This window comes from Acinonyx jubatus, chromosome X (assembly GCF_027475565.1).
Source record: "Acinonyx jubatus isolate Ajub_Pintada_27869175 chromosome X, VMU_Ajub_asm_v1.0, whole genome shotgun sequence".
NCBI lineage: Eukaryota > Metazoa > Chordata > Mammalia > Carnivora > Felidae > Acinonyx > Acinonyx jubatus.
In genome coordinates, this window is record NC_069389.1 from 15077483 (window position 1) to 15094129 (window position 16647).

At 43.5% G+C, this 16647-nt stretch overlaps 1 protein-coding gene across 2 annotated transcripts in view; it reads right to left on the reverse strand.

The window, feature by feature from the left end:
* Nucleotides 1-16647, reverse strand: part of ADGRG2 (adhesion G protein-coupled receptor G2) — a 121496-nt gene that overhangs the window by 64167 nt on the left and 40682 nt on the right. For both annotated transcript variants that reach the window (XM_027054634.2, XM_027054635.2), the window contains exons 2-3: nt 16277-16319; nt 4180-4298 (exon numbers count right to left, since the gene is read on the reverse strand). In XM_027054634.2, the coding sequence (XP_026910435.1) occupies nt 4180-4297 (118 nt within the window). In that variant the 5' untranslated portion in view covers nt 4298; nt 16277-16319. The remainder of the gene's footprint in view (nt 1-4179; nt 4299-16276; nt 16320-16647) is intronic.

Below are 16647 nucleotides of genomic sequence, written 5' to 3' on the forward strand. Positions count from 1 at the left end.
TTGCGATCCAGAGCCCCCAGAGCCCAGGATAATGGCTGCTCTCTGGCAGCTTACCCCAGACCCCCTCCCTCTCCAGCGTCTCCCCGTGCCTCACCGACACGTGCATTTGGTCTCCAGGCACTTACGAGGCAGCCTGGTGGAGTGTGAACAGTATAGGCTATGGGTTCCAACAGGGAATCCCCCAAGCTCTCAGGCTCTGTGCAAATGACTTAATCTCTTTGATACTCCATTTCTTCATCTGCAAACTGAGACTAAACCTATCTATCGTGATGCGTTTTTGTGAGGATTAAATGAGATGACGTACATAAAGCACCCAGCAGGGCCTGGCCCAGGGCAAGCCCCCAGTCCTCATTAGGTTGCTTCCCATCAGTGTCCCACCCGCCTCGTCAAACCCTTCTTCTCCCTTCTCACGCGGCCCGGGGACGGTGCACTAAAAGGACTCGTGATGCATTAAAGTGCATTCGGCAAAGGAAGTACCTAATGCCGTCATATAAGGTGACAAGTATAAAGAGATATGGACAAAGAGAAAAAGGAGCAGGGCGCCTGGGTGGCTCAGTCGGTTAAGCGTCCACTTCAGCTCAGGTCATAATCTCATGGTTCATGGGTTCGAGCCCTGCTTCAGGCTCCTGCTGTCGGCACGGAGCCCACTTCCGATTCCCCCCCACCCCTCCCCTCCCCTGCTCTCCCTCTCTCAAAAAAATTATTTAAAAAAAAAAGAGAGAAAGGAGCATTGGGGAGAGAGATTTACTTCTTTTGAGGAGATCAGGGCAGATTTTATAGAGGTAGTGATATTTAGCTGGACCTTGGAAAATTAGTGAGGTTCCAAGTGGGGGGACCCCAGAAAGCTGAGGGAGGGAGTAGGGAAGTATGATAGGGAAGGGAGTAAAGCCCACAATGGGTACACTAATGAGCGGGTTACTACTACGGGTAACTGCGGCACAATCCAACAATCTACTAGGTTTGTAGAACATACCTCAGCATCACCTCGCCAAAGGACGAGGAAGCTGACGCAGGTGAACACAAACTCTCAGCCCTCACTGTTCTGAAGCGTTAACTCCCTGGCGCTTCTGGCTTATTCCACACACGGGCCACACATGGTCCCATCGGCACAGATCATTCTCGGTCAGAGAGACACGGGAGCCGTCAGTGTGCGTGTACTTTCCTGTTTACCTGCCCCCTTTTCATCATGTTTAAATACATTTTTTCAGAAAGACTTACGTCCCTGGGGACATTTACTCATCAGTAGAGTGGGGACATTTGATTTCTGCTCCACCAATCCCACAGTGACGTTTTAATGCCCCGAGAAGACGATGTGCGAGCATAGTTTACATAAACGTCACAGGCCCGCGACAGAGTTCGTAACTTGTGATCTCCATCGGGGCGGGGGGGGGAGTTTGCACCCCCTACTTATGTCTTCGGCAAGCTGTGCAGGCAGTGTAGACTCTGGGCCAATCACATCAACATCACCTGGGAGCTTGTTAGAAATGTCAGTTCTTGGGTCCTGCCCTCCACCTACTGAATCAAAGACTGTGGGGGAGGGACACAGAAACCCGTTTTAACAAGTCCTCCAGGGCATTCTGCTATCTTGAGAACCGATGTTTTCAGAGGTTTGAGAACTCTGGCTTTCTGGTTATGAGCACAAATTTCAGAGCTGGCCACAAATCCCCGTCAGCCACTTCCTCGAGTAACTTACTTAGCTCTCTGAGACTCAGTGTCTTGATTTGGGAAATGGGGCTACGGCTAGGATCTCTCCTTCATGGATTTGGTTGAGAAGCTTAAGAGAGTGAATGTGTAAAGCAGGTAGGAACTTGGCGCACTATAAGCAGTCAGTATGCACTTAGCTCGTGTCATTTCTTTTTGGAAAGTGTGGTGGCTTCCTGACATGCCCCAGTGCCTACTTTTTGAAAGACTGTCAGTTGTGTTTTAGCCTGTTGGGAAGTTTTCCACTTAAGTTGTGTGTGTGTGTGTGTGTGTGTGTGTTGTTTACATGTCATCGTTTGCTGTTCGTTGATACTCGCTTTATCCAGCAAAGTTTCCTTGCTCCTGCCACTCTCCTCTGAATAAGAAAGGTATTTCTCTGTGTGGCCTGAATAATTCTTCTTAAAGGGGCGCCTGGGTGGCTCAGTGGGTTGGGCGTCCGACTCTCGATTTCGGCTTGGGGTCATGTTCGTGAGTTCGAGTCCCGCATCGGGCTCTGCGCTGACAGGTGAAGAGCCTGCTTGAGATTCTCTCTCCGCACCTCCCCCACTTGCTCTCCGTATCTTTCTCAAAACAAATAAAAATACACTTTAACAAAAAGAATTCCTCTTAAATAACATTGCAGGCAAGGATGCTTTCCATGTGCATAGCGTGGTATTTTTTTGGCAGCTGTACCTACAGATGTTACAGCCAGGATTTCTGGCCTTTCTGCTGCCTTCCTTTATGTACCTTTCCTCCTTGTTTCATTCTAAAGATCCTCTTTTCTGAAAACCATTCTGCTTCATTTGGCTAATTCTCCATCTACTTCCCTTAAAGCTTCCATGCAGAAGTGCCTTCAAGTAGCTACTTTTTTAAAAAACAGATAAACACCAAAAATACACCCTCACACATGCGGTCAAGTGATTTTTGGCAAAGGTACCAAGACCATTCAACGGGGGAAGAACAGTCTTTTCAACAAAGAGCGCTGTGAAAAGTGGCTATCACATGCAAAAGAACAAAGTGGGGCCCTTATCTCAAACCGTATACAAAAATGAACTCAAAATGGATCGAAGCTCCTAAACACAAGAGCTAACGCTCTAAAACTCTTCGAAGAAAATGCAGGGAGAGATCTTCAGGACATCAGATTTGGCAGCGGTTTCTTGGATAAGACAGCAAAAGCACAGGCAAAAAAGTAAACAGAGATCAATTGGACTTCGTCAAAATTAAGACCTTTAGTGCATCAAAGCGCACTATTAAGACAGTGAAAAGATAACACAGAGTAGGAGAAAATAGTTACAAATTGCATTATCTGGTAAATGATTTAATATCCAGAGTATAAAAAGAACTCTTGAAACTCAACATCAAAAAACCCCCAAACAACCCAATTCAAAAATGGGCCAAAGGTTTTAGTAGTGGCTTCTCTAAAAACACACCTATATTATGTCCACTGAGCACATGAAAGATGCTCCCCATCACTAATCAGTAAGGAAGTGCAAATCAAAACCACAATGAGATACCGTTTCGCACCCACTATCGGCACAGCAGGAAACAGGAAGTGTTGGTGAGGATACAGAATCCTTGTGCCCTGCCGGGAGGAATGTAAAATGTAGTGCCACTGTGGGAAACAGTGTGGCAGAGCCTCAAAAAGTCAACCACGGAATCACCATATGATCCGGCAATTCCACTGCTAGGTTTATGTACCCAAAAGGATTGAAAGCATGGACTCAAACTTGTACTTGTACACCAATGTTCATAGTAGCATTATTTACAGTAGCAAAAGGTGGAAATACCCCAAATGTCTATCCACGATGAATGGATAAACAAAATGCCGTCTACGCACACAATGGAGTACTATTCAGCCTTAAAAAGGCATGCGGTTCTGATACATACTACAACGTGGATGAACCCTGGGAGCATGCTAAGTGAATCAGCCAGACACAAAAGGACAAATATTCCACTTATATGAGGTACCTAAATGACAAATTCATAGAGACAGAAAGAACAGAGGTTACCAGGAACTGAGGGGAAGGGGAATGGGGAGTTACTGTTGAACACGTACAGAGTTTCGGGGCGCCTGGGCGGCTCGGTCGGTTAAGCGTTCGACTTCGGCTCAGGCGCCGATCTTGCGGTGCGTGGGCTCAAACCCCTCGTCTGGCTCTAGGCCGACAGCTCAGAGCATGGAGCCCGTTTCAGATTCTATCTCTCCCTCTCTTTCTCTCTGCCCCTCCCCGGCTTGTGCTCTGTCTCTCTCAAAAATCAATAAACAGTAAAAAAAGAAACACGTACAGAGTTTCTATCTGAGATGACGAAATGTTCTGAAAGTAGATAGTGGTGATGGCTGCACAAAACTGTGAATATATTTAATGCCAATGGTTAAAGGGTTAAAATGGCAAGCCTTATGCTTATTTTGCAGCAAAAAAATAAATTCTAAGTAAACACACATTACAGAGATAGAACGGGGAAAAAATGGAAAAAAAAAAATTTGAAAAGCAGGCACCTTACCTTCCAGGGATGTAACCAGAACAACGTGAAGACAGATGACGGTAAGAAATATCTTGAACAGCAGTCGAAGTTCTTCGGGTCTGCCAGCATGGCCACACTGCCTGCCACAGAAAAACATCCTGGAATAAAATAAGGGGAAAACATCATCATCACAGCACGCCATAATCACAACACAGAAATACCCAAGAGGTCAGTTACTTAACCAAGGCAAACTGCAATCCTGCTTCCTTTAAATTACTCTGGTTCCAGAGAACTGGCAATGCCAGCCAGGCACTGGCTACAAAAAGCAAAACCTATATTGATTATGGGAAGACCACCCAGTGGGATATCGTATTACATTCAAAATTATTTTAAAAAACAGGGGCACCTGTGTGGCTCAGCCAGTTAAGCGGAGGACTTTCAATTTCGGCTCAGGTCATGATCTCACGGTTGGTGGGTTTGAGCCCTGCGTCGGGCTCTGTGCTGATGGTACAGAGCCTGCTTAGGATTCTCTCTCTCTCTCTCTCTCTCTCTCTCTCTCTCTCTCTCTCTCTGCTCCTCCCCCACTTTCTCTCTCTGTCTCTCTCTCAAAATAAATAAATAAGCTTTAAAAAAATTATTTGAAAAACAAAAACCAGAAACAGACGCACAAATGCAGAAAAAAAGCTCGTGGTTGCCAGAGGTGAGGAGACAGGCAAAGTAAGTGGCAGGGATTAAGAGGGACAAACTTCCAGTTATGAAATAAATAAGTCACGGGGATGAAAGGTATGGCATAAAAAACAGTCAGAGACACTGTAATAAATTTGTATGGTGTCAGAAGGTAACTACACTGAACCATGGGGAGCATTTCATCGTGTACAGAATTGTCAAATCACTAGGTTGTACACCTGAAACTAATAGAAAGAATATTGCCTGTCAACTATACTTCACTTAAGACTGCGATTTTTTAAAAAGATAGGCAAGGTAGTCCCTGTGAATTTATGGAAAACTTCAATTCATGCAAGATATTAAGAGAAGAAATTAAAAACACAAAACACTGCATATATAATTAGTAACGCTATACAAAGGCTGCTTAAAACGATGCTAAGAATCAGAAGGGGTTAGAGAATCCTATAAACATTCTACCCTTACTTATGTTTTATACTGTAAAAGGATTTCCTCTCTGTTACGTGTCAGCTCATGATCAGTGCTTGCATTTTTAGTAGTCAGGAGAGGAGAGTCAACATTTTTTTTTAAAAAGCAAAGTTCGTAACAAAACTGAATTTAAAAGCTCCGTTTACCATTCATGCATCCATGCACTCGACAAACATTTATCGACGGGCAATAAAAAGAAAGGTATCGAGGGGGGTCCGGCACGCTGAGAGAACCGCCAATCCGAAGACCGCGTCTGTCCCTCTCACGGTGGAGGAGCTGGCCAGCAGCACCCCCGACGGGCGGTCGGCGCCAGCAGCCGAGGCTGGCATGGGACGCTGAGGGAGGGAGAGGCCAGGCAGGAGATCACAATCTGCCCACGGGCTCAGGCACAAGCACGCTGAGCGGCCAAAGAGCGGGAGTTCAAAGGTTCTGGCTCTGCCGTGCAACGTCAGCGTGACTCTGGACGAGTCCTTTCCAGTGGCCGAGATGCCCCGTCTAGCCAACTGTGATTAACAGGACCGACCCGAGAGTGCCGCTGTGCTAAGTGAGCACGGTGAAGCCACTAGAAAGGCTAGCTGTACTCTTGACTCGTTCAGTCAACAAATAACCATTTTGCGCCCTAGTACGTGCAGGGTGAAACAGTGCAGGGGTTATGTGGGTGAGGGCATGGACAGACGGGGATAAAACACAATTTCTCAGTCTCCAGGGAAAGCTGTCAGTCTTTAAGAATCCTGTAATTTCATAGCCATCACCAATGCCACGGAGGTAACTCTTTCCTTGGACACGGCGTGATAACGTCTCAGACCAGGAGGTGAATCCCTCTCCTTCCAAAGAGGGCTTACGTTTTTTAAATCAATAAATTGTATTATATATTAATACACTACGTTCACAAACTGTAAAATGTCTCTGGTTTGGCCCTGCTCTTCAGCACGCTTATCCTCTCTCTCTTCGTAATGGCATATTATTGACCCTCCCAAATGAGTCACTCGAACCAGAATGTTAATATAGCCGTGCAGAGATGTAGCAATGTCTCTCTGGAGGAAAATTTACATGTCCGCTACAGCTACACGCAACAATATTGATGAATCTCAGAGATACAAAGTTAGATAAAGGGGCCAGACGTGAACGAATGCATATCGTACAGGAGTCCATTCATGTGAGGTACAAAAGCAGGCAAAACTGACGGATGGAGCGAGGAGCAAGGGGAGCAGCTATCCCTGGAAGGGGGTGCGGGTGGAATAATTACAAGTGCGCACAAAGGGGTTTCTGAGGTACAGGTGCCATTCTGTGTGTTCAGTTCCTGAAACTCAATCGAATTGGACACTTATGGGTCTGTCACAAAAAGTTGCATTTAAAAAGTTTAAAAATCAATCTATTTTTTTTATTTCTGAGGGCAGTTCCCCCTCCAAAAGCACTGCTATTCAAAAAACAATCTGTATTTAGTGCACCAAACCTCTACCAAAAAACTCCCTCCCATACACATGCCCTCAGGCTCAACTCTACCTGGAATTTGTAGAACTGACTTAGAAAATTTACTGCACAAATATCTGATTTCAGAGCAGTTTACTTCTGGAAAGGAACTCAGAATTCACCTAGCCTCAAACCCTCATTCGACAGACCAAGGAAGAGGCCCAACCAACATGCTCTAGGCGATGGGTCAAGGTCATCCGGCTGTTTGGTGGGACTCCTACTCTTTCTACCAGACCACAATGCTGTCCTCCTGAGGATCTGTGTCTTTGGAAGTAAACTGTTCTGAATCCACCAGGTGAAATGAATCAACAAAGTCAAAACGCTATTATATAATTTCAAAATTTTTTGCCACCTCATTCTTGAGCTTTGCCAAGTCCTAGGGGAGGACCTCCTAAGTGGTACATAAGATACGGTCAAAGTTAAATTAGTCAGAGTGCACAGTGACTGGTTATTATGTGCTGGAACTTGGGCCTCTGATCAAAATAAACCACGCCTTTTCACTGAAGAGAGCTTGTACTCAACTCCCAATAACAGCAGGAAAGGCCAGAATGAAGGGTGATTCCAGCAATCATCTTGAAAAGAGAACACAGATCAAGAAGGACTTACTACAGACCAGGTGCCACGGAAAAGACTGCTTCCAGTTGTCAAGGCTGAAATACCTTTCCTCAAGGCTGACTATATATTTCCCAAAAGGAGATGTTTTATCACATTTAAAATCATGTGGCTCCTATTGCCTTCTGTATAAACTAGAGAACACCCTGCTAAGTCATCACGTCCTAGGATCACTGACCAAGGAGGAAATCTGTGGATTTTGAAAGCCTTATTCATTATACACAAAAGTCATTTTTACCTTTTTGAGCTAGAACTTTTCTTCGTTTTCTGGTGTAAGTTGGGTTAGCTCAGTGCTATCTAGGCCATGAGAAAGATGATTTGAATAGCCATTGATTCTTAGCACATTTTCAAGGTGCTAAGCATGGCTGGTGAGATAGCATCAACTGCAAAGAAAACTATCTGCTCGCATTTAAACAGTAAAATCTAGCGGCGCCTGGGTGGCTCAGTCGGTTAAGTGTCTGTTGATTTCAGCTCAGGTCATGATCTCACAGTCGTGAAATGGAGCCCATGTGGGGCTCCGCCCTGACCGCACAGAGCCTGCTTGGGATTCATTCATTCATTCTCTCTCTCTCTCTCTCTCTCTCTCTCTCGATGCCCCTCCCCTGCTCATGCTTGCATGTATGCTCTCTCTCTCTCAAAACAAATAAACTTAATAAATAAACAAACAAACAAACAAACAAACAAAGATCATCCAAAATCCATCTTGGTCCAGGGCCCCCTTTTGTGGTTGTGGACTCTGATGTACATGGCTGCCACGACATATGCAATGATCGATATTTTTTTTTGACCTAAGTAACAAGAGGTGTGATAATTGTTCCACAAGCCTCCTAGAAAATTTTATGCCTTTGAGAGAAAACAACCCTCAAAAGAGCACGTGATAGACTGACATCTATCTTCTCAGAAGAAACAATGGAAGCCAGAAGACCAAACAAGAACTGTGATATCGTTCACTACCTACAAATCCTCACTGAAACAAATCCTAAAAGATGTACGCAGGCAAACAATGAGATCTGAGATGCAACAAGGAATGAAGGAGAAGGAAAAGTGGTTAATATGTGACCAGGCCCATTCCTAACATTTGTGATATACAGGTTAAGAGTTTGAAAGGAGGTCCGGGGTGAGACGCCTGGGTGGCTCAGTCGGTTGAGCGGCCGACTTCGGCTCAGGTCCTGACCTTGCAGTCTGTGAGTTCGAGCCCCATGTCGGGCTCTGTGCTGACAGCTCAGAGCCTGGAGCCCGCTTCGGATTCTGTGTCACCCTCTCTCTCTCCGCCCCTCTGCCACTCGTGCTCTGTCCGTCTCTCTCAAAAACTAAATAAACATAAAAAAAAATTTTTTTAAAAAGGAGATCCGGGTTCCTGGCTGGCTCGGTTGGTAGAGCATGTGATTCTTTCTTTTTTTAAGTTTGTTTATGTATTTTGAGACAGAGAGTGTGCGAGTGAGCAGGGGAGAGGCAGAGAGATAGGGAGAGAGAATCCCAAGCAAGCTCTGCACTGTCAGCGCAGAGCCCCACGTGGGGTTCGAATCCACGAACCATGAGATCAGTGACCCGAGCTGAAGTCAAGAGTCGGATGCTTAATCAACTGAGCCACCCAGGTGCCCCACACGTGACTCTTGATCTCAGGGTCATGAGTTCAAGCCCCACAATGGGCACAGGGCTTACTTAAAAAAAATAAAAGGAGGTCCAATTTGCCCTTATTCTTCCACTAGGGCTCCATCTCAAATTACAAGAGGCTTTGTGCGTATGCATGCGGATACCCCAGCCTGTACGTTTAACCCCCCTCTCTCCCTGTAAGCAGCTACCCCTTGGTCATCCCTTAGGTCTAAAGGGATGCATACTTGCAGCATGAAGAGGCCTGCTCAGGTCCTAGAAATAGGCACAGAATGACCGGATAGGGGATTCCAGGGTCCCACGTTCCAGGTGGGCATCACTTCTTTGTGTTGCGAACTTCTCACCCTTTGGAGAGGCTATGACTAGGGAAGGGCCAGAGAGGGACCTTCTAACGCATGAGGCACAGGTCAGACACCCCAGTTTCCCAGAGCTAACAGGGGCACAATATACTGGTAAATCCAAATGAATGTTTACTGTATAAAACATTAATATCTTGCAGGGATAAATGAAACATGATAGCATAAAAATATGACACCTATATTATTTACATATACAGTATATAATACAGATATATATATCAATTAGGAGGTAAAAAAATGAAATTAAGAAGTTAAAGTCTTCTGGGGCACCTGAGTGGCTGAGTAGGTTAAGCGTCTGACTCTTGATTTCAGCTCAAGTCACGATCTCACGGTTCATGAGATCAAGCCCCGAGTTGGGCTCTGCACTGACAGTGCAGAGCCTGCTTGGGATTCTCTGTCTCCCTCTCTCGCTCTGCTCCTCCCCCATTCATGCACGCTCTCTCCTTCTCTCTCTCTCTCTCAAAACACATATTAAAAAATGTATATATAAATGGACTAAATGGTTCAATTAAAAGGCAAAGATCATCAGACTGGAAAAAAAGAATCCAAATATGCTATTTACAAGGACACAACTAGAACATAATGATACAGCAAGTTTGAAAACAAAAGGATGGGTAAGATGTGCGATGCCAACACTAAGCAAAAGAAAATATACTAATTTTTTACTATATTATCAGATTATACTAATATCAGACAAATAATGCTTTCATTTTTTTAAAAGTTTTATTTATGTATTTTGAGAGAAAGAGAGAGAGACCATGTGGGCGGGGAAAGGGTACAGAGAGCTGAAGTCCCAGAGAGAAAGAATCCCAAGCAAGCTTTGCATTGCCAGCAGAGGGCTTGAACTCACGAACCCTGAGATGGTGACCTGAGCCGAAGCAGCCGGCATGTGTGCATTCGCTCTCTCTCTCTCTCTCTCTCTCTCAAACTCTTCCCTCCCTCCTTTTTCAATTTTAAGTATATGTTAGGCCTTGTATTTTTCTCTCCATGTCTCTGAGCTTTTCTTTTGTATTTCATATCTGGAGCTCCAGTTTGCTTCATTAGGCCCATAAGCTCACACAGAAATGGTTCCTTTGTTTACATTACCTCCTTGAGTTCTTGCTTTCCCTTCATCTCCAGCCTGGTAATTCTTTTCTCTCTTGTTAGCTCTTTGCTATATTTAAGAAAATGCTCTTAATATTTTGTTCACAATTTTTTATTGTATCCAGCAGAAGGTTTGGTGGTGTGAATAACTGAACCCAATATATTCTTGGATCACTGAAGAAAATTTTTTTTCTGAGGTATTTGCTGAATCAGGGTCTTTTAGTCGACTTTGAATCGAAATTTAGTTATGTTCTTACTAATAGTTTCCTGATTCTTTTTTTAGAGTAGTTAAACATATAACCAGAGACTCTGGGGGGGGGGGGGGGGGCGGGAAGCAACCTTGAGATTCTCTGACTTCTTTGACAGTTGAATGATCCAAGTCAACTGCTTCATTTGTACTGAGAACCTCTCCAGTACCTCCCTTTTCAATTTCCACTTGTGCAAGTCTGGTTAGTCAACACTTATGACTCACTGTAAATATCGCAAAGGCATAAAATTTTCTAGGAGGCTTGCGGAACAATTATCACACCTCTTGTTACTTAGGTCAAAAAAAAATATCAATCATTGCAGATGTCGTGGCAGCCATGGTATAATCAAATTATGGCAATTAACCAGAGGTAACAGAGCATAACCCTTACCAAGACCTGCCCTAAAGTGGTCTCAAGCTATTGCCCCCCTCCTTTTAAATCTTATTCTCTAGTTATTCTATATTTAGATAAAGATAGATTTATCATTTATTGCCGTCCAAAGTTGCACTGATGGCATACATATCTTTCAAAATATGATCGTTGTTAGTATGTTTAAAGAATTTGAAGAGATCTAGCACATTTCTTGGAGGGGTCCAGCAGGGCTGTGGCATACAGTCATGTAGCTTATACACACTGTACAACCCCAGGGATTGCCATGCACATCAGAGTCCGCAACCACAAAAGGGGGCCCTGGACCAAGATGAATCTTGGGTGATCTTTCTTTCTTTCTTTCTTTCTATTTTTTAATTTTTTAATTTTTTGGTTTTTTAAAATTCATTTATTTTTAAAGTTTATTTATTTGTTTTGACTCTCCTGAGGAGCTTAAGTAGCTTACCGACTGAGCCACCCAGGTGCCCCAAATAATACTTTAAAGCAAAGGGCGTTACCTGTAACTAAAATGGTTCATTCCTAAAAGGTTCAATTCAATAGGAAGATGACAAATTTACATCTCTATCATCATTTGGTAAAATTCAAATAAGAAAGCCACTAAGGATACAGAATATTTGAATGACACATTTAACGAACCTGACTTAAAGACCATGTGTGAACCCTCCACTCCATTTGGAGTATTTATGAAAACCAAGCCATACAAGAAGTCTCAAAACTGTTTTACAGACTTGGGGAAAAGAAAAGGAGCATGTTCTCTGACCACAAGACAATCAAGCCATAACAAAAAGTTAAACTGTTATTTAACAGATAACTTAGAGGTCAAAGAAGAAGCCATAACATATATTAGAAAATATTTGATAATATAATAAAAACACTTTTTCAAAACATGTGGGGCACAGCTAAAGATCTGTAAAGTTTACATCTTAAATGTACATATTAGAGGGGCGCCTAGGTGGCTCAGTCGGTTAAGTGTCCGACTTCAGCTCAGGTCATGATCTTGAGGTTCTTGGGTTCAAGCCCCGCATCGGGCTCTATGCTGACAGCTCCGAGCCTGGAGCCTGCTTTGGAATCTGTATCTCTCTCTCTCTGCCCCTCCCTGACACGCACGCGTGTGCGCACGCTATCTCTCAAAAATCTATTTAAAAAAATTTTAAAAATTTTAAATAAATTTAAAATAAATTAAATACATAAAAACTTTAAATGTACATATTATAAAACAAGAAAGCCTTAAAATTAATAACTTAAGCTCCTTCTCAAGAAGTTTGAGAAAAAAAAACCCAGCAAATTAAACCCAAAGAATTAGGGGGAGCCTGGGTGGCTCTGTTGGTTGAGCCTCCAACTTCGGTTCAGGTCATGATCTCACAGTTCATGAGTTCAAGCCCCGCGTCGGGGTCTGTGCTGACAGCTCAGAGCCTGGAGCCTGCTTTGATTCTGTTGTCTCCCTCTCTCTCTGCCCCTTCCCCACTCGTGCTATGTATCTCTCTGTCTCTCAAAAATAAATAAAACATTAAAAATAACCAAACAATTAGAAAGGAAATAACAAAAATAAAAGCATAAAATAATGATATAGAAAAAAAAGACATAAAATAAAGGTTATTAACATAGCCCAGTTTGGTGTTTGAAAAGAAAATTCTGGCAAATTTAAGAGGAGGGGAGGGAGGGAGGCAAAGGGGGAAGAAAAGAGAGAGTGAGTATCAGCAAATAACCAATGGAAAGAATTTAAAAAGCAACATAACTGAAAATGCTATAAACATACAAGATTAAAGGATCTTAGGAATAACTTTATTCAATAATTTTGAAAATCTAGACAGAAATGGGCAAATCCCTATGTAAAACATACAACTTACCAACAAAGAATCAAGAAGAAATAGTAAGCATGAATCGATGTATAACCATTAAGTCTCAAAAAATTTCCCAAAGACAAAGAAAAGTCTGGTCTCAGATGTTTACACTGGTGATTCTAGCAAATGTTTAAAAAACAAGAATTTCAGTCTCACAAACACTCCAGGAACGGAGACAGACAGCACAACCTAACTCATTTTCACCAGGCTAGGACAACCCTGATGCCAAAACCTGACAAGGAAAGTCCTCACAGTTTGACCCATTTCATAAATCAAATGAGACTATTTACAGAAGTCTCTGCAATGCTCACAGAAATGTCTAGCAGCAGTTTCAAATCTTGTAAACTGGGGTAATTTGAATAAATATAGCACAAAAGGAACCACTCCAAACTTCAGCAACAAAATGTTTTGAAGATAAAGTCATCGAGAACTAAAGCCAGCAATGCTGTAAAAAGAGAAATGACCGCTCATATGCCCCCAAACACCCATGTCCTAACGATGACAGAAACTCGGTTAACCGGTAAGTGCTGCATATGAACTCCAAAATGGCAGCTTTGTGTGTCATTTATCATAGCGAAGTCAAGTCAAGGGGGAACCATATGGCATGACTGTAATATGAAGCTTTCACGTCTCTAGAAGCAAATGGAAGGACATGATTCGTTGGGTCTTGACGGTGCAAAATGATTTCCTCAGGAAGCATTAAGTGCTTTCTAACACAGGGGGGAGAAAAAGCTTTATTCAATACAAGTGAATGCGATACCACATGTGCAAGATTAGAAATAAATCGTGTGCTTAAACAAAACTCTGTGAGAGGCGTTCTACTTTTCAACTCCCTCAGTCATCTCCAAATTTCTCTGCTGCCCTACCTGCAATCCACTATCCTCTTGATTACCCATGTGTGAATTACCCAAAGGCAAAGCGAAAGCCTGCTTTGTCTCTCCCCTCAGTCTTCAGGCTCCTCTCCCAACGCCCGGTAAATACGTCGAACAAAAGCATGCCTGGTAGAGCCGTCCGCCTGCCTTAGAATCCAGGCTCCACCACCCACAGTGTGACCTTAATCTGTCCCTTAAATTCTCTGGACATAAATTCTTCATCTGGGGGCACCTGGGTGGCTCATTTGGTTAAGTACCCGACTCTTGGTTTTGGCTCAGGTCACGATCTCACGGTTCGTGGGCTCGAGCCCCGCGTCGGGCCCTACGCTGACAGCACGGAGCCTGCTTGGGATTCTCTGTCTCCCCCCCCTCTCTCTCTCTGCCCCTCCCCTGCTCGTGTGCACATGTGCTCTCTCCCTCTCAAAATAAAAAAATAAACTTTAAGATTTTGGAATTATTTCCTACATTCATCTAGTTTTGCTGATGTTGTTGTTTCAAGTTTTTATTTAAATTCTAGTTAGTTAACGTATATGGTGAAATTGGTTTCAGGTGTAGAATTTAGTGATTTTTCACTTAAGTACAATACCCACTGCTCATCACAAGTGCCCTCCTTAGTACCCATCACCTATTCAGCCCGTCTCCCGTCCACCTCCCTCCATTTGTTCTCTATCATTAAGTCTCTTAGCATTCATCTAGTTTAAAAAATTTATTGAGGTTCTGTTACATGCAAGGTACTACACATGGGACTTATGATACTACGATAAACAGGACAGATATCTTTCCTGCCCTCCAGAACTCACAGCCACTATGCACTTGGATTCACTGGTCATTGGTGTAGTCAAATAAATAGTGACTTTTTTTTTTTAACTTTCTCTTCATGGTCCATGCGAGTCAACTTAGCCTAAAAACAAAAACAAGGCACCAGAACACAACATCCTCTCCTGTATAGACTCAGTCTCCACCTCACCCCCACCCCAGCGGCATGCAACTCCACCCACAGCAGGCACTCAAAAAAAGATGTTTTAATTGATTTGGTCTGGAATCTGTGGCTACACAATAATTTCATCAATATGGAGAGGAAAAAAAATAGGAGACTCTCCTTACAAGCCTCCTCAAGATGGTGATCTGCACCGAAAGATGGGGACAGGGGTGGGGCAGAAGTACACGGTTTGTATCATCAGGAGATCGTATTTGAGAAGAAGTGAGGTACGAAGGAAAGCAAACCACCCGCCAGTATTCTGTGTCCTTCCTTGCTTTTGCCATCACACCGGGCCAACTCCTGCTTCAAGTCCCAGCGTGGCCATTCACTAGCTGGGTGACCTTGCTCAGACATTTTAACCTTATTTACAATAATAACTTATCGGGATTTAACATAGTAACAACGTGTATTATTTATCATTTAAATTATAATAGGATTGTTCTAATTTACGTTAACTGCAATAAACCGTTGTATCAGTTACAAGATTTCTATTGTTTATACCAGTCAAGAACCAGAAATAAGCAATATTTAGGTGTCGCAAAGGAAACAGGAAGTATAAGTCAGTAGTGGTTTAAAAAGTCCTGTGTAGGGGTGCCTGGGTGGCTCAGTCGGTTAAGCATCCGACTTCAGCTCAGGTCGTGATCTCGCAGTTCGGGGGTTCGAGCCCCGCGTCGGGCTCTGTGCTGACAGCTCGGAGCCTGGAGCCTGCTTCGGATTCTGTGTCTCCCTCTCTCTCTGCCTCTCTCTCTCTCAAAAATAAATAAACATTAAAAAAATTCTTTTAATTCCGTGTAGAAGAGTTGGGAGCAGAAATCTGGTTGGGAGGAGCCTTTGGAAGCTTCATGGGCACAGCACTTTAGGTAAGAAAGAGAATGTTCAGGGGCGCCTGGGTGGCTCAGTCAGTTGAGCGTCCAACTTCAGCTCAGGTCATGATCTCACGGTTCACGAGTTGAGCCCCTCATCAGGCTCTCTGCTATCAGCGCAGAGCCCACTTCAGATCCTCTGTCCCTCCTCTCTCTCTGCCCCTCCCCCTCTCATGCTCGCGCTCTCTCTCTCTCTCTCCCCAAAATAAAGTTTTTTTAAAAAAGAAAGAGAATGTTCAGTAGTCCATTTCAATGCATGAGAAGAGCTATTGGAGACAGGGAAGTCAGTCCAGAGAGAAGGAAAGGGGAAAAGAGTGAAACCAAATCCCAAAGAGTTCTCTGGAAATAATCGTTTTCCTTCCCCAGAGTTTATTGCGCCACATAACTTCAAAATCTGTACCCATTAGTGAAAGTTCTCAAAAAAACAACCGGACTAGCAAGAAGAAATGGTTCCACAATAGAATCCCTGAGGAAAAGAAAATGTCTACAGAAGAAGCCTCCAAGTGGGAGTGAGGAGTTTAAAACAAAACAAAACAGAATACAGTAGTTAAGGGGATGGGGATTTGAAATGAAGGGAGGTCATTTGAGGGGAAAAAAAACAATCAAATATGTTCATTATTTCTACAATACTATCACATAGAAATAGCCTCACTCACCTGACAGGAAGTTCAAACGAAAAGATGGAGACTCTGCACAAATCTGAAAATGAAAAAAAAAAAAATTAGATTAATGGCAAGTTGGCTTCTTGGCACCATAATGCTTCAAGCTACCATCAGCCCATCAGCCATGGCCCACAGACCACCCTGCCATATACCAGGGCTTGAACTTGGAAGCAGAGTTAACAAAAGAAACGGAGGAAGCAAACCCTGCTCTTAAGGAACTCATTTTAAACTGAAGACCAGCCCAAAGCCACTGTTGGGGAGGAGCGGGTTAATGTTTTAGTAGCGTTTATGACTGCTCAGTCTCAGGCTTCATTAACAGCATCATAGGGGCACTGGAGAATGCAATGGCCAGGTGGGTGGGGGAA